The sequence below is a fragment of the Squalius cephalus genome (genome assembly GCF_949319135.1).
Source record: "Squalius cephalus genome assembly, chromosome: 20".
Lineage (NCBI taxonomy): Eukaryota > Metazoa > Chordata > Actinopteri > Cypriniformes > Leuciscidae > Squalius > Squalius cephalus.
Genome location: NC_137141.1, coordinates 21,896,772 through 21,923,499, shown reverse-complemented (window position 1 = coordinate 21,923,499; position 26,728 = coordinate 21,896,772). Strand labels below are relative to the sequence as shown.

The 26,728-nt window shown below is 38.6% G+C and overlaps 1 protein-coding gene across 3 annotated transcripts in view; it reads right to left on the bottom strand.

The window, feature by feature from the left end:
• Nucleotides 1–8,507: 8,507 nt before the first annotated feature.
• ttc7b (tetratricopeptide repeat domain 7B) overlaps nt 8,508–26,728 on the bottom strand; it is a 39,899-nt gene continuing 21,678 nt past the window's right edge. The window contains exons 16-22 of one of the 3 annotated variants that reach the window (XM_079854069.1): nt 25,824–25,940; nt 23,469–23,566; nt 21,875–22,030; nt 19,825–19,875; nt 13,436–13,576; nt 10,909–11,111; nt 8,515–10,042 (exon numbers count right to left, since the gene is read on the bottom strand). In XM_079854069.1, the coding sequence (XP_079710195.1) occupies nt 9,821–10,042; nt 10,909–11,111; nt 13,436–13,576; nt 19,825–19,875; nt 21,875–22,030; nt 23,469–23,566; nt 25,824–25,940 (988 nt within the window). In that variant the 3' untranslated portion in view covers nt 8,515–9,820. Of the gene's footprint in view, nt 10,043–10,908; nt 11,112–13,435; nt 13,577–19,824; nt 19,876–21,874; nt 22,031–23,468; nt 23,567–25,823; nt 25,941–26,728 lie in introns of all 3 variants that reach the window. The other 2 variants (XM_079854070.1, XM_079854071.1) reach the window with 2 other exon arrangements.

Below are 26,728 nucleotides of genomic sequence, written 5' to 3'. Positions count from 1 at the left end.
CACAAATACATTGTTTACTGGGACATATAATGCGCTTCTATGTAGATGTAAGATGGCAATCAGAAGGTTATAGATTCAAAATCCACAGTGATGCTGAAATTACACAATGCAGCTTTAACTCATGTTGCTCCAGGGGTTTTGTTGTGTGGCATATCCTATTCAAAACACAGGCTTACTCATGCATGGGTGAACAGATTTCGTCAAATGCTTTTTACCTCTTAGGACCCAGGCTTTCCCCCTTAGCAGTGCTGAATATATAGTCTCTATCTAGTGTGCCACTTTAAACCACATGCATAGACGACACTCTAAAGGCCTGTCATTCTCTCATTTACTCTGTATTCACGCAGTGCCAATAAGGTCATCTTATCCCGGCGGCTCCCTCTCGACCCCTGAGCTGGCAAATCATCCGGCAGAGTATTTTTAATTTATAACTGACCGAGGGTTCAGCACCTCCTCTGCAACTTTAAAGGCACATGATGTTGTCCAAAAAAACTAAAAACAAAACATAAGTACTGCAGGCTAACAGCTGTCCAGAGAGATGCATGAGAGAAACCAGACTATGGGTCACAAGCAGACTATAACTCACAGTGCAACACAGAATGTATGTATCATGTATCATGTATCAAATGTATCAGGAGCTTTTGTCATCTGTCAACACCTCGCCCTGCTCAGATGGATTCAACCACGGGTACATGGAGGATGGAGAGGGGGGGATGGGGGTGAGAGGGGGGGATGGGGGTGATGGGGGGGGGGGGGGTGATGGGGGTTGGGATATAAAATCCGAAAATATAAAAAATAAAGTCCGTAGAAAATATACAGTCAGAAAAAGCATGTGGACATTTCAGTCGCACTTAAAAAGGCATGATTGTGAGACACACCGGTCTCGAGTCCCACGTAGGACAAACACAAATTACAAGGTCAAAACACATGAATTTTCATTTCGTCATCTTTAAAGATTAAAAAAAGTTTTTAGATCAAAAAGGATTTTTTTCTTTTACATGAAAAATTTATTCTGATTGGTTAATATGCTATTGTGCAGTGATTTATGAATAGGACTAGAAACGATTCAAGAAATAAACACGATCAAAGATTTTGGCATAACATCATAGGCCTTGAAAACTGGAACAATATCACTTTCAAAGGGGTGCCCGGGGTGCTTATTTCTCTAGCGAAACTTGGTAACACTGGTTGGATGATGTACACTACAGTCAATCGTTCATTATCACAAAATAAACCCAACCCAGACAGCAACATAGTGTCGGCCCAGATCCGGCCCACATCTGGTATATATGGATTCCACACTTGCTATACACTCATCGTGCATATTACAAAATAAAGCCTGACAAGGCATCGTGTATATTCCCAGACAGCAACATAGTGTCGGCCCAGATCCGGCCCACATCTGGTATATATGGATTCCACACTTGCTATACACTCATCGTGCATATTACAAAATAAAGCCTGACAAGGCATCGTGTATTATCCCAGACAGCAACATAGTGTCGGCCCAGATCCGGCTCACATCTGGGCCGACACTATGTTGCTGTCTGGGAATATACACGATGCCTTGTCAGGCTTTATTTTGTAATAATGACCTGACGACTGCCTTAAACCTTAGTAAAGTGTATCCATGTCGCTCATAAAAAGATTTAATGTCAACACAGCGACATTGTGAATCTCCCAAAACCCATGGTTAATTACAGAGTGTGTTTTTGTGTTCCTTTAGCTGTCACGGCACGCGTGTTGCAGGTTCTGCTCTACGGAGCATCACTAGAGTTGAATAATTACACAGTGCGCAGTGTGCATGAGTGTTTGGCACAACTCCAGAGTGGTCTGGGAAAGCCATGTGTGCTTTTGTGGTGGGGAAGCCCATATGGTGGAAGAAAAATGCACAGCGGGGGAAATGAGATATGAGTGTATAGCAAGTGGGCAGTTGAAGAATGCAGCCATCAGCATTTGAACTGTTCCACCTCGCGCTTGACTGTGTCTGCCTGTGTTTGTGAGGGAGTCCCTGCCCTGCTGCACCGCTGAACAGAGAGTGAGGTCATCCTGCAGATGGGATGGGGCTTATTGATTGACAGGCTGCTCTGTGGGGTTAAATGATGCTGAAGTGAAACACTGCATTAATATTTCACACACACATACACATTGCAGGGCAGCAACAGACTGGCCACTGAAAGAATACAGGCTTGCATTACAGTAACATGAGAAACTGAACACAACCACGTAAACACACACTATCAAGCAGGCTTGAAGCAGCACAAAGGATAGTTTGCCGCTCACACTTTACACACATAGCTACATGGAGAGTAAAGGCTGTGTTGTTGATTGATATTGTAAAATGCATCCACATTTAGGACAGGTCACATTGAATAGCATGTTGTAGCCTAGGATCTCAAAATAACTTGGACATAGGCTAATGCATTTGCCATCACTGATATATCTTCACTCAACCTTTGAAGGACTGATTTATGTAATATTATTTTAATTTATAATTAACATTCTCTGTCATAATTTACTCACCTTCACGCCGTTCCAGATGAAAAGTGAAAGAGGCGGTGACTGTCAAGCTTCAGTAATGATAAAAAAAACACACCATAAGACTATCCGAAAACTATTTCTAATTATTTGTGCACTGCAGTTTTAATCTTCTGAAGCAAAGAATTTACAAAGTAGTAAAAGTGTTCTCTACCATTACACTGAAAATATAATTCGCGCTACATTCAAATGGAGCCTAGTTTACCGGTGCTTCGCGCCAGGTTTGTCGGCAGTCACGACTGAGACATCGATGACTTTCACGTCATTCTGCTTCTGCATCCAGTTTTCCTAAATATTAATTTAATTTAATTTACAGATATTCGGATTACTCAACTAAGAGCAAATAAAAGCGGTCTTGGGTGAAAAAAAAAAAGACTGCCGCATTCAGTGCTAACAGATTGACCGGATGAATTTCTTCTGATGACCAATTTTCCCTGGAGTCTCACTGTCCCGCAGGACTACAGCTCAGTGTCTCTTTGATCTATTCTCCCCATATTCAGCTCAAGCGGCCCTTGCCAGGATGTATTCTTGTGTCAGTCTAAGTGCATTTCTTTGCTTGGTTGCTCACTTGGGCCTTTATTCCTGCCACTTTGTAAAGCAGCTTGGAGACAATCACCACTGTATGTGTGCTATAAATAAAGTTAATTAACTTGAATTGAATTTTCATTTTCTTTAAACAGAGTACTGCTAGTCCTTCCCGTAATACCCTACCCACCCACCCCCCTCTCACTGGGTGTTCCTGCTATGTCCATCTCTTTCCCCAGTCTCCATCTGTTCCTTCTCCTCCCACGCTTCCAGGCGAGGGATGGATGGATGGATGAGGAGATTGTGAGGCTTTCGATATGTGTATGTTTGTGTTTGTGTAGGAAGGACGTGCTGATAGGACAGTCATCTGCTGTTACAAGTTTGCTGAAGACTGGAGACCCCTGTGGGAAATACATAATTTGTACCACCTTGTGTCAGCAGTCTTGAGTAACTTCAGAGTGGAACAGCAGGAATAATTAGTGTGTGTGTGTGTGTGTGGTCCTGATAAACCGTTGGGGCAAAATATCACCACAAAGATGGCAATATCCGAAATCCTTCTCCTTGTGGGGACATTTATGGTTCCCACGAGGAAAGCTTATAAACATAATTATACTAAGTGATTTTTTTTTTGTTTTTTGTTGAAAATCTAAAAATGCAGAAAGTTTTCTGTGATGGGTAAAGTGTTAGGGGTTAGAATATGCAGTTTATACAGTATACAAATCATTATGTCTTTTGAATAAAACATGGAAACCTGACTGGTGTGTTTGTGTGTTGATTTGTATTACCGGTAATTAGAGAAGTTACACAATTCTTATAGGGTAGAAGAACTTTTAGACAAGACATCAGATGCACCGATTATTCAAATTAGCAGTAACAAATTCATGACCCTTTTTTAATACCAAAACTGACCATATTCATCAGCAATTCATTTAGCAAAATAAAATGGCATGTGATCCACTGTATCTATCTTCATATGATCCTCTCCTTTCTCCACTCTATAGTTTTGAACTTCCAACTGTTGACGAAACATCTAGTCTTATTCGACAATCCAAGTCTTCCTGTCAGTTAGACCCACTCCCCACTCACTTGGTCAAAGCATGTATACCTTCATTATCTGGTATAATAACAGACATCATAATATACATTCTTCTCTCACCTCAGGTGTTGTTCCTTCATCTCTTAAGACTGCCGTAATAACTCCAAGGCTTAAGAAATCTGGTGCTGACCCTAATAATTTTGCCAACTTTCATCTAATTTCTAATTTACTATTTCTATAAAAATATTGGAAAATATTGTTGCAGCTCAGGTCCGTCTGTTTGTACATTTTCAGTCTAGTTTCCGTCCATTACATAGCACAGGGACTGCTATGGTAAAAGTTACCAATGATCTGTTGATGGTAGCTGATTTTGGACTCTTAACTATACTTATCTTGCTTCATCTAGATGTGGCATTCAATACTATTTCTCATCAAGTTCTTTGAGATAAAATATTCTCTATTGATATTACTGGTGTCCCTCTCTCTTGGTTTAGATCCTATTTCTCCGGTCGCACTCAATTTGTCCAACTTAATTTCATATTCCTCATCTATTACCACTGTCTTTTCTTTATTATCTACTTATCACCTCTTGATCACATTTTTAGGGAGTCTGGTATTAATTTCCACTGCTATGAGGATGACCCTCAGCTCTATTTGTCCTCTTCTTTCTTTTTCCCTCTTGGGCGGTTTAGATGAGATCAAATCCTGGTTCTCATGCAATTTTCTCAAGCTAAATACTGATAAAACCGATGTTCTTTTTGTTGGCACTAAAATCCGACAACTTTTCACTTATTATTGATAATTTCCCTGTCTACTCAGGTTAAGAGTTTGGGTGTCATCTTTGAAAGGAGCTTGTAACGTATGCCATCGAAAATCTCTGAAATGATGCTTGATACCTAAATATGAGGAAGACATTTGGTTATGCCCAGTTAGAACTGCGATACTGATCCAAACGTTAACACAAGACTGCATAGACCTGAGTGAAGGGTCACGACCCCCGAGAATGCTCAACGTGTGACACTGACACCAAGAACTGTCATGCTACAAAACAATGAACAACATTTCTCTGTCTCTCTCTCACATATACTGACTAATCTGCTGGTGATAGATGACACATTGCTATCAACACTTTAAGTCTGTGAAACAGCAGGAGTCACGGCTAGAGGTGTCACCTTACACAGTTTCACTGGCTCACAAACTTTCATAAAGACACGCTTTTCCTACATGTCCAAAATCCAGTGCAAACTATGGGTACATTACATGTGAAGCTAATGTTGTTTGGACAAATGACAGTAAATGTCCTTGTGCAATGTCAACACCCCTCACTGGGATAATCGCCAGCGAACATGTGGATGGGCATGTGAGCGGAGGGCATATGAAACCATGGGCAATCACTATTGCAGATTTTCTGGAGAAATAACTGAATGTGTCAGAAACGTCAGAGTATTTGCACCAAAATGAGGGGTTGTTAATTAAAAAATAAAGTCTGGTGTTCCACAGAATAAATAAAGTAATATGGGTTTGAAACATGATGACACAAATTCATTTTCGATTGAACTATCCCTTAAATGCTTCTAATGGTTCTGTATATGCCTTGACAGGACATCATCCTGAATGCCATAGACAAATTTTCCCATTGCTGTGTGAGAATGGGAGCTCACCCTATAAAAATCAAACTCTCTGGAGTCTCTCGTATTGATTCAGTGTTCTCTGATGTGAGAATTGAGCTGGGCTGCCAATCAATGACAGGATCAGAGCAGTAATACCAATGAAACACAAGCCGCCGTCCAGAGAGAACAGAGAGAGAGAGAGACCACTGCAGAGATGAGATTAAAATAAAAGCTTTTTCTATATCACATAAATGAAATGTATTTCAAATCACTAGATATTCACAATTTCTAAATACTTTCACTGAACATTTACATTACATGTTACCTTTTAAATCATCACAAATGTGACTGATTCTTGCCCATGCAAAACTTGCTGCCACAATGCAAGGGTGTTCTGGGTGGTCACCTAGGTGCTTCTAAGGAGTTGCTAAGGTCTTTTGAGAAGAAGTTTTTGGTATGGGTAAGGGTTGTGTTGCAATTGTTTGTTAGGATATTTTGGGTGGTTGCCAGGGCATTGCTAAGTGTTAGGGTATTGTGGATGGTTGCTAGGGTGTTGCTAAGTATTTATTCTGGTATTTTGAATGATTGCTAGATCATTTAAGTATTTGCTAGGTTATTGTTTGGTTGCTAGGATGATGCTAATTGTTTGTTAGGGTATTTTTGGTGGTTGCCAGGTCATTGCTAAGTGTTTGCTAGGATGATCTGTGTGGTTGATAGGGCATTGCTAAGTGTTAAGGTATTTTGAATGATTGCTAGGGTGTTGCTAAGGGTTTGTTAGGGTATTGTGTGTGGTTGCTAAGGTGTTGCTAAGTTTAGGGTATTTTGAATGATTGCTGGGGTGTTGCAAAGGGTTTGTTAGTGTTATATGTGGGTTATCTGGCATTGCTTGGTGTTTCTTGTTTTTTTGGGGTGGTTGCTAGGGTGTTGCTAAGTGTATTACTAAGGATATTTTGAATGATAGCTAGGATTTTGGAAACATTTGTTAGGGATGAGTTACACATTGAAGTTTAATATTTAGGGTTAGGGATGTGACAAACCCCTAACCACAAGTATGTGTAGTAATAACAGTGACGGTTGCCTTAGTAAGCACTTCAAATTCAGTGTTTTGTTTGGGGGCCTGATATATAATCAGGTACCACATTGTACAATGGTCAGCAAAATACAGCTCAAACCTCTCAACCATATTTCAGGCCACGTTGATGCTCTGCAACTGAAAATGATCAAAGGAAACCCTTCAGAGATACATTGGTCAGGACTAGTTTTTAGTGTTTACAGAAGCCAGGGGAATAATGCTGTCACTGAGGGCTCATTAGGGTTCAACATGCTCCTGACCCAGATCAAAGATCCAGCATGGGCCCGTATTGGGCTGTTTATGATGTTCGCCACTTTACAGCAGAAATGAAGCAAAGAAGAGGTCCAAGAGGCATAAACATTTGGACACTAAAACACACCTCTTTAATAATGACCAAACTCTTGCTGAAGCTCTTTTTACGTCCTAGATTGCTCCTGGGAGTGCGGCCTGTCCTGTAAAGCAAGCGGCAAGCACTCATTAGTTTAAGGCAGGCCTGTAAGTGCATTAAATAATTCACCTTCTACATTTCCCACCTCAGATCCTTCTTTCTCCCTCACTCCTTTTTTATTAGGCCACATCATTCATTTGCTAGTTTTCAGAGGCAGCTGCCCTCGTCCTTTCTTTGTATTTTTTTTCTGCTTCTGAGCTTTTGGACCTTCATCAATCTTTGAGAGCTTTTTAAGGTATTCATCCGTACCACAAGTCAGGGGAACAGTGGGCTCATTTAACATGCATGAGATGATGTCAGCAGCGCATGTAAGAAAACGTGAGTGAGTGACACGAAAAGAAATTAAACAGGAAAAGTAGGGGCTGAAACATACGCTTAGCTTTTCATAAGTCAATGCAAAGGCGAGTTCGGTTTCACGTCATAACGTTTCGATATGTTTCAGAATGCAAATCATAACGCAATAGAAGCACGGACTACATTCTATGAAATGTTTTATTTAACAAAGTTCGGGAGGAGCACGTTCATGTAATCAACCAATCAGTGCAAGAAGAAGCCGGTATATATAGCTTAGAGAGTAAGGGGTCGGGCCGGATGAAGGCCATCATTTGCATTGCATGATTTATAAACACCCACCAGTTTGAAAACACCCACAAATTTAGAAACGCCCACTTTTGTTCCACAGAGACCCCATGCTCTCTTCAGGTCAGATAAGTTAACATTATGGCAGAGTAAGAGTAAGGTGTGGTCACATTTACCATTGTTGTGAAATTTTGCAGGCTAAATCCAGTAATTTCAATAGGAACGATCAGGAATTTGACAGGAAGGTATCTCTATCTCCCCTTGAGGACAGACTGTGGGTTGTCCCATTTCCAATCACCTAAAATAAGAAATAGTGACATTTTGAGATATGCAGTCACAACTATGAAAAATAGACACAATTTTGAGATATAAATATGCAATTGTGTGAAATAGTCACAATTAGGAGGAAATTTGGTAGCACTTTATTTTACAGTCATGTTCCCTATGTCCATATTAAGTACTTGCTTTAGTAATTGCAATAACTGGGTAATAACTAGGTACTAACCCTGAACCTGCCCCTAAACCTAACCTTAACCCATGTAGTTGCCTACCCAGTACTTTCTTAGGTAAGGACACTACAAGTACACCTACTGTATAATTAAGTGCAACCAAAAATTCTCTGACAGTCAAATCGATATTAGCTGTCCTAAAATAAAGGAATAAAGGAAAGCTGTCCTAAAGGAATAACAAACGAAAACAGAATTTTCACAATCGATCATTTATTGACATCATAAAACAGCTTTTCCAGTTGTGTGTTTGGCCCTGTGATTGACATTGCTAAGACTTCAAGTACACGCATACAATCTTCACGAATACTTTCTCTCTCTCACGTGGCTGAAATCTATTTGACCATTATGAAGATAGTTTGCATATCTGAGAGTTCAACGTGTCTGTCTGTAACAGTCTAACTCCCCTCACGTTCGTTTCTCAGGGACACACACCACACACGCACATGGAATACATCTTCACCCGTCTAACACATGGCCACTGAGACACAGATAAATAAACATCTAATATAACACATCTCTGATAAATCAACAATATAAATCTTGACCTCTCAATCATGATAAATGTGAAACCAACAAACAAAACGAAATGTCCAAAACTAGATTTATCTTCTCTTTTAACGAGAACCAAGAAAAAATATTTGCTTTTAGAATAGTTGTTCTTTTGGCATCCGTTCCATTTGCTCTAGGTGATTCTTTTGTACATAGAGTATATAAACAATAGAGTGTTTGATCAGAGGGGGACGTAATGTTTCTCTAGGAGTCATAACAAGGTTGACACACCTGCCCTCAGGAACAACAGCATGGAAACACAATCTATTACACGTGTGCGTGTAACAGGGATCCACTGTAACATCGTGTCAAGTATTCCATTCAAAATAAGCATGCGCACACGCCACAGATTCTGGATAGTTAGACATATAAAGGACACACTCTCTCACCGCCCGTTTAACTCTGCACAAACACACAGCACACGTATAGACACTGTTAACCGTCTCTGTGTCAGTGTTATTATTGGTTCGTATGACACACAGCTACTAGAATCTCGAGATTGTATGTTTCAGGACATGTTTCGGGCAAAAAGGAAGCACTGTGGTTTGATGAAACCGCTGCATCAATCACCCGCTTCACTGTGACAACAGCTTGTACAGGTTTCTCATTGGTCCACTCATACAGTGGCGTGAAACTGACCAATGAGAGTGCTGAAGGGAGCGGGGATTTAAGATGGGCAGCACCACTACGATGTGCAGAAGCAGGAGGAAATTCTAGTAGGGAAAGAAGGAAGGAAGAGGGGAAAACAGGAGTGAAGCAGTGTAGAAGAGTTCACACTGATAACCGTGTCAATCGGAGTTTATTTTTCTGCAGATCCACATCTGAGAACAGATAAAACGTTTAGAGGGGTGGGAAAGGCATTCCATAGAAGAGAAGTTTCAGGGTTGGGCGTTTGTGTGCGATGTGCTGTGGTTCATGCACGACTCTCGGACAGAGGTTTTTGTTCGGAGTGTCTTAGAGGGTGCGGGGAATGATGGTGAAAGGTAAGATGGGGCAGCTGGCCTCCAGCTCCAGGGCAGTAAGGAAGCATTCGGTCGCGGCGGTGTCGTTGCCCTGGGCTTGCAGCACCTCACCCAGACTGTTCCACACGTCATGTGCCGTACTGTTCACCTGCACCGCATCACGCAAGAACTTCTCCGCAAGACTGTACCTCTGTAGCTGATGCAATATCAGACCCTGCAAAAAGACAAATCAAAAGAGGAAGAGGGTTTTTAACTATTCCAGGTTCAATCTGGATAAATGTAAACCCTCCTATGGATTTAAAAACTGCACATACTTTTTAGCCTCAAATTTGACCCACCTTAAAAAGCATTATAAATTCATGAATTAGAGTACAACATGGCCTTTTTAGAAAACAGTTCATTTATTTATATTGTAAAACTGATCTAAAATATTGATAAGTAACAATATATGGGGAAAAAACGGTTTATTTTGAATTAATTATGTAATATAATACTGTATAACTGTATTATTTATATAGTATATTAATAATATATTATTATTTCTTATAGTTTATATAATCTGTGTTTTTTTAAAATGGATAGTGTGAGCAGCTCTGAGAGTTCAGATGCCGTCCACTGTCCTGCTGTTAGAACCGTGTCAGACACAAACAGACACACACACACACACACACACAAAAGAAGGTCAGAGAGAGATTTGACAGAGACGGGCAATACTTCCTGATGCAGCTGTCTACTACAGAGAGTTCCTTTATGAGACATGACATTTCTGCTTACTATTAAGACACACACAAACACCCCAGGAGACAGCAGCGCACGCACACACACACACACTTTGTCTGACAAGTCTCAACACCCTGGACTCATTGTCTGCTAAATAGTGACACGGGATGAGATCTTGTCTCTCTCCTCAATCTCAGCATGCCAATCTAACACACACACTAACATTCCCATTAGAAGAGTAAATCCTGAAATCATTGTGGGGAGCAGCCAATTAATGGCTAAATAAACATACTAAATGATTCCTTAATGAGTATTTAAAACCGCACCGGGTTTGTGTTAGCGGGTAGAAAACTTGCTCACCATTCTCTGCATGGTCTTGACGTGGGTGGGGCTGATGGACAGAGCCTCCTCGTACCAGCGTTTGGCCTCGTCCACGTTCCCCCGCAGCTCTGCCACCTGACCCTTCATAAACAACACGTTATGGGACATGGGGAACAGGTTGGCTGCTTCCTGCGTACACGCTGTCGCCTCCGCCGCCTTTCCCATTCCAATATACACCTCCGCTAGAGACAGAGAAAGAAAAATAAGATATAAAGAGGAAATAGAGAAAGAAGCATTGTTGGGGGGACTGATCGTTGAGTTTATTTCTTATCTCGAGTCACACAGGAAATGGGATTTTCTCAGACAGGCTGTCAGCTACATCATCAGCCTCAGCCGTTTAATAGTTCAAAAACGGTGATGAAACAGAGGAACTGATGGGGTGTCCTGCCTTTTCAGCCAACCAACAAACTCAGGGAAAGTGACTACTAAGCACGCTTCACTCTTGACACCTTTCTCACCCTGCCAAGTCCTGCTAAGGTTCCCTAACTTGGCTCAGTGACAGCCAAGCTGGTTAAAGAATAATTCGTCTTAGTATCCAAGTTGATTGCTTTATTCTGAGACAACAAATTAAAGGATTTTTATTTGAGAGACGCTTTTCCCTATTTTAGTATCTCAATTTCCCCCAAATTTAGTATTTATTCATATTTTTACTATTTTTATATTCTCAGTTTTCATTTTAATTAAATTAAATATTTATCTTTATTTTTATTTCGGTTAGTTAATGCCAAGGCAACATTTATGCCTTTACCCATTCATAAAGGGTATTTAGAAGTATTTCATGTGTGTGTGTGTGGTGTGTGTTCCTGAAAAACGAACGTGAGGGGAGTTACAGACAGACACGTTGAACTCTCATACATGCAAACTATCTTCATAATGGTCAAAATGATTTCAGCCACGTAAGAGAGAGAAAATGAAGATTGTATGCGTGTACTTGAAGTCTTAGCAGTGTCAATCACAGGGCCATTCATCAAATTTTTTTTAATGAATCAATCATTTTGAGCTAATTTGAATTTGACGCAGTTTGAATGATTCATTCAATGTCTCACTCATTAAGACACTGATGCCCTGCCACCTACTGGTGGTTTTAATTTCATTTTTAAAGTATCATTTACTTTTTTAAATTAATTTCAATAATTTTTAACAATAACCTCATAGTATTATTTATGCAAATGTAATTGTAGTGTTTATTCATTTAGGCCACCTCTGTATAAGATTAAACAGTCTGTGTAACTTCATCTAAAATAAATGCCACTTCAGTTGGAGCTAAATGGCACAGAAGTGTCATCGACAGTGCAGAGATGGCTTTTGTTGATCCTAGTTTTATTTGATTGGTAACAGCCCTATAGTGTCTTACTATTTTAATTGAATTAAGTGTTTAAAATATATTGGAATATGGCATAAAAGATGAAAACCCGTAAGACTTTCGTTCATCTTCGGAACACAAGTGAAGATATTTTTTATGAAATCTGAGAGTTCTCCGTTCCTCCATTGACAGTCTACGCAACTACCACTTTGACGCTTCAGCAAGTTCATAAAGACTTTGTAAAACTAATCCATATGAATAGAGCAGTTTAGTCCAAATTTTCTGAATAGACACAATCACTTTATATGATAAACAGATCAAGTACGCTTGCTGCCAGTGAGCGAACCAATCAGGTTCATTCTCATGTTACGCAGCATGTTTGAGCTTCTGCAATATTTATATGTGAATAAAAGCCTAAATTCAATCTGCTCATCATATAAATCGATCAAGTCTCTTCAGAAAATGTATACTAAACTGTCCGATTCATATGGATTAGTTGTACAATCTTTTTATTAACTTTTTGAAGTGTCAAAGAAGTAGTTGCATAGGCTGTCAATGGAGGGACAGAAAACTCAGATTTCATTAAATATTCTTCATTTGTGTTCCGAAGATGAACAAAAGTCTAAACCTTCAATGAAAAAGTTTAGTTTGTTTCACTGCTGTGAACTAACCAAAGCACAGAATATGAAAACATCTGGAGTCAGCTGTCAACAATAGGTATGAGCATTAAAAAAAAAAACTCCCCCTTTTATTAGTACTTGCGTGGCAAGTCGAACCAATGACCTTGCAGTTGCTAGCATCATCTACCATGAAGACGCAGAACTTTCCTAAACTTTATTGCATTTAATTCAGCCAAATTCACAAATATGCACAACTGCTGTAATAACTACTGTAAATGCTGATTGTAGGCAGAGAGCAAAAGTATCCAGATGGGTAATTCAATCCTGCTGGATGTGGTTTTCCTAATGTATTTGTTTGGACAAAGGCAGCTATTAATAACAACCTGGGTTCACAAAGCAGTGAGGAATAAGCTTTCTATATTTGAACATGGTGTACTCTTACAGTTTGTTTATAAATGAAGTAGGTATTTTATTGCAAGACTACAAAATTTGCCGTTCTTTAAACCTGGACCTCATACAGTGCAAAAACATGATATGGGTGTGGCTTATCTTAACAAGATGCAAATGAGGACTGTGTTTATACCTGCATGCAGCCAGATCTGGGCGAGGGTCATCCAAGGGTGGAGCGGTCCCTGTTTTGGAGCGCTGCTCTGGAGGGAGGAGGCCACCTCAGACAGCGCCTGTTCCACACGTGATGCCGCTATAGAGGTGGCATGGACAGAACCTGCAGTGGAAATACAGACAGTCAGCAAAGACATGTACATTGGAGCTTTTCTACATATATGGCCAATGGCCAGCCGATACATGCTAAAAATCCACTACACCAGCCTTTAGGGGTCATGCCTCTCAGAGTGAAAACATTGATATGAAGGCCAAATAGCAGATGATCATAACTAAACCCTGTTCTCAGCAGTGTTGTAATTGTTAACTTAACTTAAACTAAAATTAAAGCTATTAAAAATTGTTAATTGAAACAAATATTAGATTCAATTCTTTAAAAAACAAAAATGAAATAAAATATGTTTAAGTTGAAGTAATAAAATTACTAAAACTGAAATAAAAAAAATCAATTAAAGCTAAAAAAAAACTAATAAAAATGAAAAGCACATAAAAAAATTACTACAAATTTAAAATTAAAACTGAAAACACAAAAATTCTAAATATGAATAAACACTATACGAGTGCAGTAAAATAATAGTAAAATAACACTGGTTCTTATACAGTGAGGAAATAAGTATTTGAACACCCTGCTATTTTGCAAGTTCTCCCACTTAGAAATCATGGAGGGGTCTGAAATTGTCATCGTAGGTGCATATCCACTGTGAGAGACATAATCTAAAAAAACAAAATCCAGAAATCACAATGTATGATTTTTTAACTATTTATTTGTATGATACAGCTGCAAATAAGTATTTGAACACCTGAGAAAATCAATGTTAATATTTGGTACAGTAGCCTTTGTTTGCAATTACAGAGGTCAAACGTTTCCTGTAGTTTTTCACCAGGTTTGCACACACTGCAGGAGGGATTTTGGCCCACTCCTCCACACAGATCTTCTCTAGATCAGTCAGGTTTCTGGGCTGTCCCTGAGAAACACGGAGTTTGAGCTCCCTCCAAAGATTCTCTATTGGGTTTAGGTCTGGAGACTGGCTAGGCCACGCCAGAACCTTGATATGCTTCTTACAGAGCCACTCCTTGGTTATCCTGGCTGTGTGCTTCGGGTCATTGTCATGTTGGAAGACCCAGCCTCGACCCATCTTCAATGCTCTAACTGAGGGAAGGAGGTTGTTCTCCAAAATCTCGCAATACATGGCCCCGGTCATCCTCTCCTTAATACAGTGCATTCGCCCTGTCCCATGTGCAGAAAAACACCCCCAAAGCATGATGCTACCACCCCCATGCTTCACAGTAGGGATGGTGTTCTTGGGATGGTACTCATCATTCTTCTTCCTCCAAACACGTTTAGTGGAATTATGACCAAAAAGTTCTATTTTGGTCTCATCTGACCACATGACTTTCTCCCATGACTCCTCTGGATCATCCAAATGGTCATTGGCAAACTTAAGACGGGCCTTGACGTGCTGGTTTAAGCAGGGGAACCTTCCGTGCCATGCATGATTTCAAACCATGACGTCTTAGTGTATTACCAACAGTAACCTTGGAAACGGTGGTCCCAGCTCTTTTCAGGTCATTGACCAGCTCCTCCCGTGTAGTTCTGGGCTGATTTCTCACCTTTCTTAGGATCATTGAGACCCCACGAGGTGAGATCTTGCATGGAGCCCCAGTCCGAGGGAGATTGACAGTCATGTTTAGCTTCTTCCATTTTCTAATGATTGCTCCAACAGTGGACCTTTTTTCACCAAGCTGCTTGGCAATTTCCCCGTAGCCCTTTCCAGCCTTGTGGAGGTGTACAATTTTGTCTCTAGTGTCTTTGGACAGCTCTTTGGTCTTGGCCATGTTAGTAGTTGGATTCTTACTGATTGTATGGGGTGGACAGGTGTCTTTATGCAGCTAATGACCTCAAACAGGTGCATCTAATTTAGGATAATAAATGGAGTGGAGGTGGACATTTTAAAGGCAGACTAACAGGTCTTTGAGGGTCAGAATTCTAGCTGATAGACAGGTGTTCAAATACTTATTTGCAGCTGTATCATACAAATAAATAGTTAAAAAATCATATATTGTGATTTCTGGATTTTTTTTTTTGGATTATGTCTCTCACAGTGGACATGCACCTACGATGACAATTTCAGACCCCTCCATGATTTCCAAGTGGGAGAACTTGCAAAATAGCAGGGTGTTTAAATACTTATTTTCCTCACTGTAAATTTAACACAAGAGTTCGGGTTTGAAAATATCTTGATTCCAATGGGATACATATGAAGAGGATCGTCTTTAACAGTGATTTTTCCATTCTAACGTTCATTCTAAAAGAAATACGACAAATGAACACCAGTCATCTGAATGAAGGGCCTTTAGGAAACACAAGGGTAAAGAAACAGCATGACAAAGATTGGGCTCAACTCTCAGGGTTCCTAAAAGGTGGACAAAATTTTTAACAAACACATTTAAGGCCTGTTTACACCAAGAACGATAACTATAAAGATAACTGTATTAGGGTTCTTTTTATTATAAGCGCGCACTGCAGTTCGGTCATCTGCCGCTTTAAATGTTTGTGTCTTTAAAACCAGGATGGATTCTGATTGGCTGTCAATGTTTTTATCATTCATCAGCTGGAAACAGTTGTGAAAGTGATATCGTTCCTCTGTGTATCGTTATAGTTGTGGTGTGGACAATGCTATTCTTTGAAATTTAGAACAATTTGTAAAACTATATATTTATTGTTATAGTCCTTGGTGTGAACGTGCCTTTATACACACCACTTGAAACACACTCAAACAGCATAAGATTATCAATAGTAAACAATAAAGCACATTTGCTGCTACTTTCCACACGTTTTCTAAACCCTGCATGTAAAAGTGCTGGCTGCAAGGCTGCAACATACAAATTTCAGCAACAGATCAACAGAAATGAGGTTGTTTTCCTTTCTGCTCAGTTTGAATACGAGTGCCTTCAATTAAATGGATAGTTCACCCAAATGGACATTTCGGTCATCATTTACAATCACTTTTCATTTGCGAATCCGATCAAATGATTCACTGAAAAGATTAGACTCAAAAGAACAATCCAACCACAAGCCAAATATTCATAATTTTCAGTGAATGATAACTCAATTTCTAGGTTTGTTCCTTACATATAGGTATCAGAAAGAATCAATAGACTTAAGATACAATCCATAAGTCATAAAGACCACTTTAAAAGTACCCATACTTTAATAGATTTTCTGAATAAAAGTATTAATTTCTTTAAAAAAAAAAAAAAAATCTTACTGAACCCAAGTCATTTGGGTTTGTAAATAAACTTTAAGTTCTAGGTGAACTATTCCTTTAATCATTTTAACAATAAATTCCAGATTTGGCCTCAGTTCCTTTTCAATTTGCCTGATTCAGGAGATGAACTGAAGACACTACATCAGTTTTATGAACTGGGTGAACTGAAATGAAATTGCCCCCTGCAGTTCAGCGATCACAGAGTCCCTATTGTCTGGTCGTGCAGTGCCCGGGTATCAGTGTGGTCATTAAAGTCTCTGTCGGGGTTCAGAGGAACATATTAAGATCCTCAAGAGTCTCTATGAGTCACAGGCTGGACTTTATCGACCAGACCAGCAGGACATAAAACACATTCATACTGAAATCGATCCCTGTACATCTCAGTTTTTTATTCAGTTCCTATGTTTAGCTTTTCTATGGCGACAGTGGACAAAGCCATGGATCACTGGACCAAACACTGAGAATCTGACCCCATCTGTACTGAGTTTGAAAGGCTTCCAGGGGATCTCTACATGAATGTCCTATGCCACAGCCTTAAAAAAACAACTCAGAGGCCAAAAGAATGAACAAATTTAAACCGTGAAATAGAACATTTCATAAATGTGGAAACGATCTTTAATGGCTGTCCTAGGTTGTACTAATATACGATCTCTTGTTAAAAGGTAGATAGTTCACCCAAAAATGAAAATTGTCAATTGTTCTTACTCTCATGTTGTTCCAAACCTTTGTGACTATTGTTGATTCAAAATGAGAGTAAACATATTTATAATGTTATGAAATATTTCTATTTCAAATATGCTGTTCTTTTGAATTGTGAAAAATTCAAAACACTGTTTTCTACATTGATAATAATAATTGTTTCTTGAGCAGCAAATCAGCATATTAGAATGATTTGCGGTCACTCTGTAAGGGCTAAAGTTGATGACCGACAAGTACTCTCTAACAGTCAACAACTTCACATCTCTTTTAAGCACATGCGTGTGCACACGCAAACTCAAACAGACACCCATGATGCATCAAACCAGGCTGCAGAAAGAGCGTGACCATGGAGCCACATGCTAAGAGTGAGAAAGCATCATCACACGCAATCACACACATATAAAAAGCAGCTATGTTTTTAAAGAGACAGTACTTTCTTCACCAGAACCTACAGTAAATTACAGCAAGTACAGCGAGTCTACATTGGTTTGTAATGCAGCTCCTCTTAACGACTGTAAACTGCATATGTCAGCTTTTTTTGTGAGCGAATGGGCACATTCAAATTAATAATTAAGTTAAAATCATTTAACACTATGAATTTATTTCTGTTAAACACAGGCAACATCATTTCCCAGGTTTTTTCTCCATTAAATTCGGCTAAAAAGTTATCTTCTTAATTCAAAATATTTTCAATCTTCTCCAACAATTTGCAATCAATTTGTCAAGTCCCAAAAAACAATTAATTCCACTTTTTTGGGACAGAATACCTATTTTAGATTTTTACAGGCTACGATTCTTTCCGGATTTTGTGTCCATCGCAATTGGCTCTAAATGAGCACCTCTCAGCACTATCATGACACCAGTGCTCCCGTCCTCTTAAACGTTTCATCGCTCTGTTAACAGAGCCAGGAGTTTAGAAACAGCTGCTAAATGTGAGACGCTAAAGGAAATTAGAGCTCGTAATCTACGGTCTAGAGACCTGGGTGTTATTCCATCAGATATCGCACACGCACTTCTATAACACAATTATATCAAATGTCCCTAATGACAAATAATCTACATTTAAATAATAACCGTAAAAATAATTAGAGGATCAGTAAAAGTCCCTCTAAATGTTGTTGACTTCACTCAGGTTATAAATAAAATTAAACAATAATCTTAAACTGGGATTAAACTGTGGACTATCAAATGGAATTAAAAGGGCTTAAGTGTAATTTTGGATTAATGGTCAAAAAAAAATTAGAACACATTTCAGACAAGGTCATTCAATGCTCTCCTGAGGCACCAAATCTATTTTGAAAAATGTATGAATTTTTAATCACAGCACCGTCGCTTCATATTTAAGTGAAAGTTTTGTTTCAAAATAAACTAAACTGAAAAACAAATAGTGTCAATGTTGGAAAGATTTTATAGGGCTATTGTGCTAACAAGAGACAAGCAGTGTGTATATTTACACATACACTAACGTTCAAAAGTTTGGTGTCAGTATGATTCTTTTATGAAAATAATACCTTTATTCATCAAGGATGCATTAAGTTAAGTCATTTGTAATGTTACAAAATACTTCAAATAAATGCTGTTCTTTTAAACTTTCTATTCATCAAATAATCCAGGAAAAAAAGTATCATGGTTTCTACAAAATATTTTTTTAATACATTTTAAAATATATTAAAATAGAAAAAAGTTATTTCAAGTTGTAATAATATTTCACAATATTACTGTTTTTACAACTTTTTATCAAAAACAATGCAGCCTTGGTGAGCATGAGACTTCTTTCAAAAACAAAGAATTTTTTAAACATTATATATCCCAAACTTTTGAACAGTAGTGTAAATGAAAAAAACATTTTAATATCATATGCAGGATTAAAGTGTCATTTATCTCTGTAGTATAAATGATGCACAAGTTTCTAAGTAATACTAAGCGCTGTTCATATTACTAATAGTAATAATAATACTTGCCATACCATTAATAATAACAACAACAATTATGGTAATTATATAAAAAAGTATCATTAAAACTAATAATTCGTACCCATAAGTGTTTGGCTTTAAGCAGCTGTATGTGTTTGAAAGGCCTGGAGGAACACAACTGTCTCTTTAATTATTAAGAACTGAGGCCAAACGAGTGCATTTATGTCTCTCTCCAGCACAAAGAGGCCTGGGACACAAAACGCCAGGAGAGGAAACACAATAAGAGGGCAAAACAAAAGGTAAGACGCAACGCGCCTATTGAACACATTATGGCGGAGTGTGTTGGAGTCTCGTAACAGACAGGTGGTGAGTGCACTCTGCCAAGGAGGAGAAGGCCAGCGAGGCAAAAAAGCAGGTGTGTGTTGAAAAGTGTGTGTAGAGGTAGAGCAGTAACGACAAGAGCTACTTACAAACCCCAATTAAGGAGTCAAAACCATGAAAGAAAGCATCTGGAAGGTTGCCTTGGAAACCAAAAAGAACAACAAAAGGGGGCAATTACTCATAAAAATTAGGAACAAAAACAACAACAACAAACACAACAACAGAAAGTTTACAGAAACACAGAGAGAAATATAATAGAAAAAAAAACTGTTTCTGTCGGACTTTCTATATACCACAAACCAAAGTGTCACGAGTCCTGAGCAGGTAATGGCCCTTTAAACCCTGTATCTGTGATTCACACGCTCTGTGAACAGGAACCACTGTATGTTGGGCTGTACGTGTGTTAATACAATGATTTCGATGCACAAACACGGCGAAAATAGTTGCAACAGATCACATGCACAGCATTACAGAAGGCAGACAGAGAGAAATAAAGAGTAAAGACCCTGTTTACACCTGGTATTAATATCGGTCCCGGGTGCTCTAATCATATGTGGACAGTGCTGAATTTTGGCTAAACATTGCTACAACATTTAAACTTTGCCGGTTACCTTTCACTATAAAATAACCAATTTTACGCAGTTAAGTTCAAATGTCCGAGTACACTGTTTATTTTTCGAATTTAATTGACTTTTGAGGACAAATTATATTTTCAACATTAAAATTAATTTCTGTTAACAGTTAATGTCACAAGTTAAATTTTCGAAGTAACTTTTTTTGTTCTTTTTTGACACACTAATGTAAGTGATAGACTACTGTTTAAAAGTGTGGGGCTGATAAGATGTAAGTCTCTTATGCTCACCAAGGCAACATTTATTGGATCAAAATACAGTAAAACCATAAATATTGTGAAATATTATTATAATTTCAAATAGCCCGTTTTCAATTTTATTATATTTTAAAATGTAATTTATTCCTGTGATGGCAAAGCTGAATTTTCAGTCTTCAGTGTCACATGATCCTTCAGAAATCATTCTAATATGCTGATACTGTGCTCAATAAATTATTATTTTGTATCAATGTTGAAAACAGTTGTGCTGCTTAACATTTTTTTTTCAGGATTCCTTGATGAATAGAAAAAAATGGGGAAAAACAGCATTTATTTGAAATAGAACTCTTTTGTAACATTATACATGTCTTTACTGTCACTTTTGATTAATTTAATGTATCCCTATTGAATAAAATAATTAATTAATAATAATAAAATAATAATATGAATGTAAATACCAGATGTAAACAACAATCTGTCTCGCCTGACTGTATTGCTCCAAACAGATGTTGATATAAAATGTAAACAGGGCCAGAGGAGGAAAGCATATTAGATGAAGAAAAAGAAGACAAAACTGCAGTATGAGTGAGTTTGAGTAACATAGGAAATCTCCAGTTGAACTCTCTCTCTCTCTCTCTCTCTCTCTGATGATACAAGTGTGGATATGATCCCAGGTCTTAAACAGCTAGCTGATAGCAAGTGTCACTGCTTCTTTGTCTTTCATTTCCCCAGGAGCTAGTGGAGATTAAGAGCTTAGTGTCAGTCTCACGGGCCACTGGATCCCCGAACCCACACCATCACATCGTTCTGCCAGTGGCATTTAGAGTCTTATAACAGCCCTGTACTCAATTAATGTCCTTTTACAGCTGATGCAAGCCATAACTGGACACACCATATAAATAAGGCTGAGTTACATCTAACTCCTCTACAGATCTTGAAACAATAGTACAAGCACTTAAACGCTTATTCACGTAATAACTTGAGCATTTGATTCTTCTTCTTGCCATCAGTGCACTGTAAAATTGCTTCTTGGAATGGTTAAAATCACATTAAAAGCCCATTAGTTGCCTGATGGTCTTTAGAGACTGAAATCTTCAAAAAGAGGCCTCCAAAAGCCAAACACTGCTTCAATACCAATTCAAACCGCAGCAGCAAACAAGTCACCAAACACACTTAACCAAATCCCAAATGAATTGGGCTGGTGAGTGGGGCTATTAAGGCAGTGCAGTTAGTGGCATGATTGGCTAGTGATGAGAGACTCATGCCAGTCTATTGGTCGAAAAACACACACAAGGTGCACAGTGCATTACTGGCGGAGGAGAAGCGTCGGTGGGGGGCGTGGTCACAGAAAGCATGGCTGCTGGGCCTCTGAGTGGATTCAGTCTTGGGTGGAGGATAGAAGGATGGAAGAGGAAAAATAGGAGATACAGGTTCTGACCCCGAGAGGGAGGAAGAGGCATGAGAGGCTAGGAATAAAAATAAGAAAATGAAAAGGATGTGATATTTAAAAAAATTAATTAAATTAAAAGAAGAACACAGAAGGAAAAAGACATTAAATATTTAGGGCTGTCATTGGGAAGCGTAAATTCAGCATGCATCTTGACTACATTAAAGACAATGTTAAAAATAACTCAACGTAACTCATACCCTGTATGTAAATTCTGTAATATTTAAATGAAATGAAATGAATTTAAAATGTTTGATTGATTGACAGCCCTAAAAATTATGGAAAAGGTTCAAATAATAAAAAATAAATAACCAGAACTAAACACAGCTGGAGCAGTTCAGATTGTAAAGAAAAAAGGTAACTGCTGAATCACGGAGACGAGATGACATGTTTACTGTCTGCATACACAGCAGAGAAACCCTCCGCCATCACTGCTGTGCAAACGCAGCAAACAAACACCTGCGCCCATCTCAGCCCTCTTTATCTAATTACTCTACTCACTGCACAAGATACTGGGAATATAATTCAATATGACCCATCAAGAAGGATTACAGCTTTAGATTTTTATTCTACTTTAGCTTTAAATTCTAAAAGTTAAAATGTACATTAAAAAATCTTATTAAGCCTTTAATTCTAAATCTAAATTGGTGTGTTTGAGAGAGAGAGAGAGAGAGAGAGAGAGAGAGAGAGAAAGAGAGAGAGAAAGAGAGAGATTTTATAACACTTTATTAAATCATTTAAAAACAATTAACAACCTTTACTCAAGACATTTAGCAAAAATTAATTCACCATCTCTAACAAAGCACATTTCTTTGTGATTCCATATATTTTCAAATTCCTCTATATTCTTCATAGTTTTATAAAAAAAAAATCTAATTTAATTCTTACTTTTATTAAACTCTTAAAAACTTGTACTACATCCCGACCAACTTCACCTTTAATTTTCTTGTCAGATAAATAGCCATTTTCGCTTTTCCAATAACAAAGTTAACAAGTTGCCCCTTTTTTCTCTTTTTTGCCCAAAACTTGAAACCAAAAATGAAACCAACCTTTGAAAATATTACTTTAAAATCCACAAACATGAAATTAAGCATCAAAAATAAGTTAAGCCAGTCACAATGTACAAAACAGTGAAAAATAGTTTCCCTCTGATCAGAGAGAGAGAGAGAGAGAGAGAGAGAGAGAGAGAGAGAGAGAGAGAGAGAGAGAGAGAGAGAGAGAGAGAGAGAGAGAGAGAGAGAGAGAGACATATGCAGGAAATACAGATAAAATGACAGCAAAGCTGATGTCTGTTGTCATGGTTATGCAAACTCACCGTAAAAGGTGGGGAAAAAAAAAATCTGTTACCACAATAATTAGAGATATAGATATAGGGACATTAGTGTGTGTGTGTGTGTGTGTGTGTGTGTGTGTGTGTGTGTGTGTGTGTGTGTGTGTGTGTGTGTGTGTACGCTCACCTGTCTCTGGATCACTGAAGTCAGGTAGTGACATGGCGTTCAGCTGGCGACGGTCAGCAACAGCTCTGTCTAACAGACTGCTCCCCCTCCCAGAATCACTACACACACACACAGACGATAAAAAGAGGCAATTAAGACATTCAAATTAGAGACAGAACTCTAATGCTCAAGCACACAGACAGGCGACGTGATACTTGCACATCAATACACACAGAATGATGAAACCCTCAGAAATTTCACTCAGCATCTCATGGTACACTGCTATAGCACACACAACCACAATGCTCCTGCAACACTGTTCATCTGAAAAGGAGCATAGAAATAAGACAGAAAATCAGAAGAAAAAGCGAGCGTGAGAAGACTTGGCACCAGGATGGTAGGGTGTTACGGGTGGTTATCAGGACAATGCTAGGTGGTTGCTTGTGTGCTCTGAATGGCTGCAAGGGAATTGCTAAGTGGTTGCTTACTGGCCCATATCAAAAGAGCCCAAACTCAAGTCATGATGATCCCAAGATATGAGATCATATGGGAATGCAAGTATAATAAAATTTCACCCATTTCATTAACAAAGCAAAAAAAGAAAGAAAAATCGCCTAGATAAAAAAATAAGGAAAAAGAAAAAAGACTGCAAAGTTTATGTTGGGGGAGACCAAGTCAGTTTACTCAGGGACAATCTTGGGAAAAAACAATTCAGATTTACAATTTTTACTTTTTTTAAAAATTAATTTAACAAGTTAAGAAGAAGAAGATTCAAAGAAGCTGATGAAGAAAATGTAAAGAGTATGAAGCAGAATTTTACATAATATGTATATTAGGCTGCTGTCACTTTAAGAGCGAATGCACTGATCTAATATACTGATTCACTTGTGCTTTCTTTCTCAACCATTTACGTTCACTTAAGACATAAACCACTACGTTTATGAGGATACTCGCAAAGACGGGTATTTTGACATACAAGTGTGTGTATTTGACTGTTCAAGCCCAGTAAGGCATCAGAAAGTAGTCTAGGCGCTAAGAGCAGTGGCTTTATGTGTGAAATGAAATGGGGGCAAGCGCTTTACAATCATATCAGGGAATCTCTCCTCAACCACCACCAGTGTGCAGCATCCACTTGGATGAAGAGACGGCACCAGTGCACTCACCACACACCAGCTATATGTGGAGGGGAGAGAGAGTGATTGAGCCAATTCAGTGGATAGGGATTATTAGGAGGCCATGATTGATAAAGGCCAATGGAGGGAATTTGGCCAGGAAACCTACTCTTTACCAGAAGTGCCATGGGATTTTTAATGACCACAGTGAGAGCCAGGACCTCGGTTTAACCTCTCATCCGAAGGACGGATGCGCGTGCACGTTTCAGGAGGTGTGCGCGCACATATACCGAAAGTAGTCCTCTTTCGCTGCTTTTTGCGCTTGAACAGTTTAAAACCACTTAAAACCGCAAGGCTTAAAACACATTCAAACGATAAGCTTTCGAGACGGCACAGAACAGCAACGTCACGTGAGCGTAACCGCGATAGAGACGATAGTCCAAATCGGTTGTCTCTATCGGTTGATAGCTGACATACTGAGCATTATTGTGTGGTCACATTTACTGCTGTTCGGCGAATTTTCACTTAATCCAGTCGATAGGAATCCACTTGATCAGGGATTTCGCACATATTTCGCAATGAGTTCAAGTTGGTTATGCAAATTCAAAGTGTTGATAAAAAGAAAGCTGTTTGGTTTGAAAGTGACTTCTGTGTGAGCTGTGCTTCATACGCAGACAATACGGAATGAACCTGAAGTTTTACTGAAATTTCACTACACATCTCTTCCTCCTCCTCATCATACAGTCTCTGTAGGGTGCACAACAACCTCTGATGGAGTAGCAACTGTTTGGTGTTCAAGGATGACTATGAGCATGTATTAGCGGTGAGGTTAAGGGTGGAAGAGCTCAAGTGGTCCTGACACAGTGGCGCTACCCAGGGTTTGGAGGGAGGGCCTCTTAATATGTGGCAGTGGCAGAGTTTGGTTACTGTGTCCGGACACTAATTGGTCTCCAGTGGATTGTCACCAGGTACGGAGTTCAGGACAGTTTGACAGGAAGAGCTGGAGTGTTCTGACAGCGGGGGGTTGGTATTTCAGCCATTAGAATGAGAGAGCGAGTGAAAGAAAGAAGGACTGAATCATAGTATGCAGCACTGGTACGAGCTGTGCTTTTATTTATTTTTAATGAAGGAGTGGTTAGCTCCTCACAGTCAGCGAGACATGCTGTGCTGTCTTATGTGTGATGGTGAGTGCAGACACTTGAGCTTCTAGCATTCATGTGTCAACAGCTGGAGAGAGAGAGAAAGGGTGTGTGTGTGTGTGTACCTGGGGTTGGTGAGGTTGTAACAGGATTTCCAAATCTGCAGCATGCGTTTGCAGGAGAGCAACGCCTCCTCTGGGCCTCTACACAACGTCTCCAACTTCACCTTTGTAAATAAAAGACTACAGAGAAAATAAAAAAAGTTTATATTCACTCTCCTTCCATCTGAAAGTGTTTAATAAACAGAGAGGAGCTGAGTTTATTGAACACAGATAAAGACTAATCAGCTTAATCTCCTCTGAAAGCCATATTAAATGCAAACCTTTAATCAAGCTCAAAATGATTCTGCCCTTTCAGCTGGGATTACTTAAAAAAAAATATCAACAGAGCAGATCAATAGATTTCTCAATGAGAAAAAAATCTGAACAATAAGGGAAAAAATCTAAATAATGAATAGTGTGTACAGTATAGAGAAATCAATTCTGATTTGTTAGTCCATAAATAGCCGATTTTAACATTGTACACAATTTTGTCTAAATACATTCAAAATAAAACATTAAAGATTAAAATCAATCATTTTAAATGCTTACATTTAATTTAGGCATCACAAAATTAAAAGTAAAGTACACTACTGTTCAAATATTTAGGGTCAGTAAGATTTTTTTTTTTTAAATAAATACTTTTATTTAGCAAGAATGCATTAAACTGACTTTTTGAAAGATTTCTATTAAAAAATTCTGTTCTTTTGAAGTTTCTTTTTATCACAGAGGGATCATGTGACACTGAAGACGGGAGTAATGACTGCTGAAAATTCAGCTTTGCCACCACAGGAATAAATTACATTTTAAATTAGAAAAAAGTTGGAAGAATTAGATGACACCTAGATAATCTAAACATAAAAAAGGAGAAATACACAATTTAATATCTAATATAAAACAATATCCAATAATCCAAATTATGTATTTGTGTT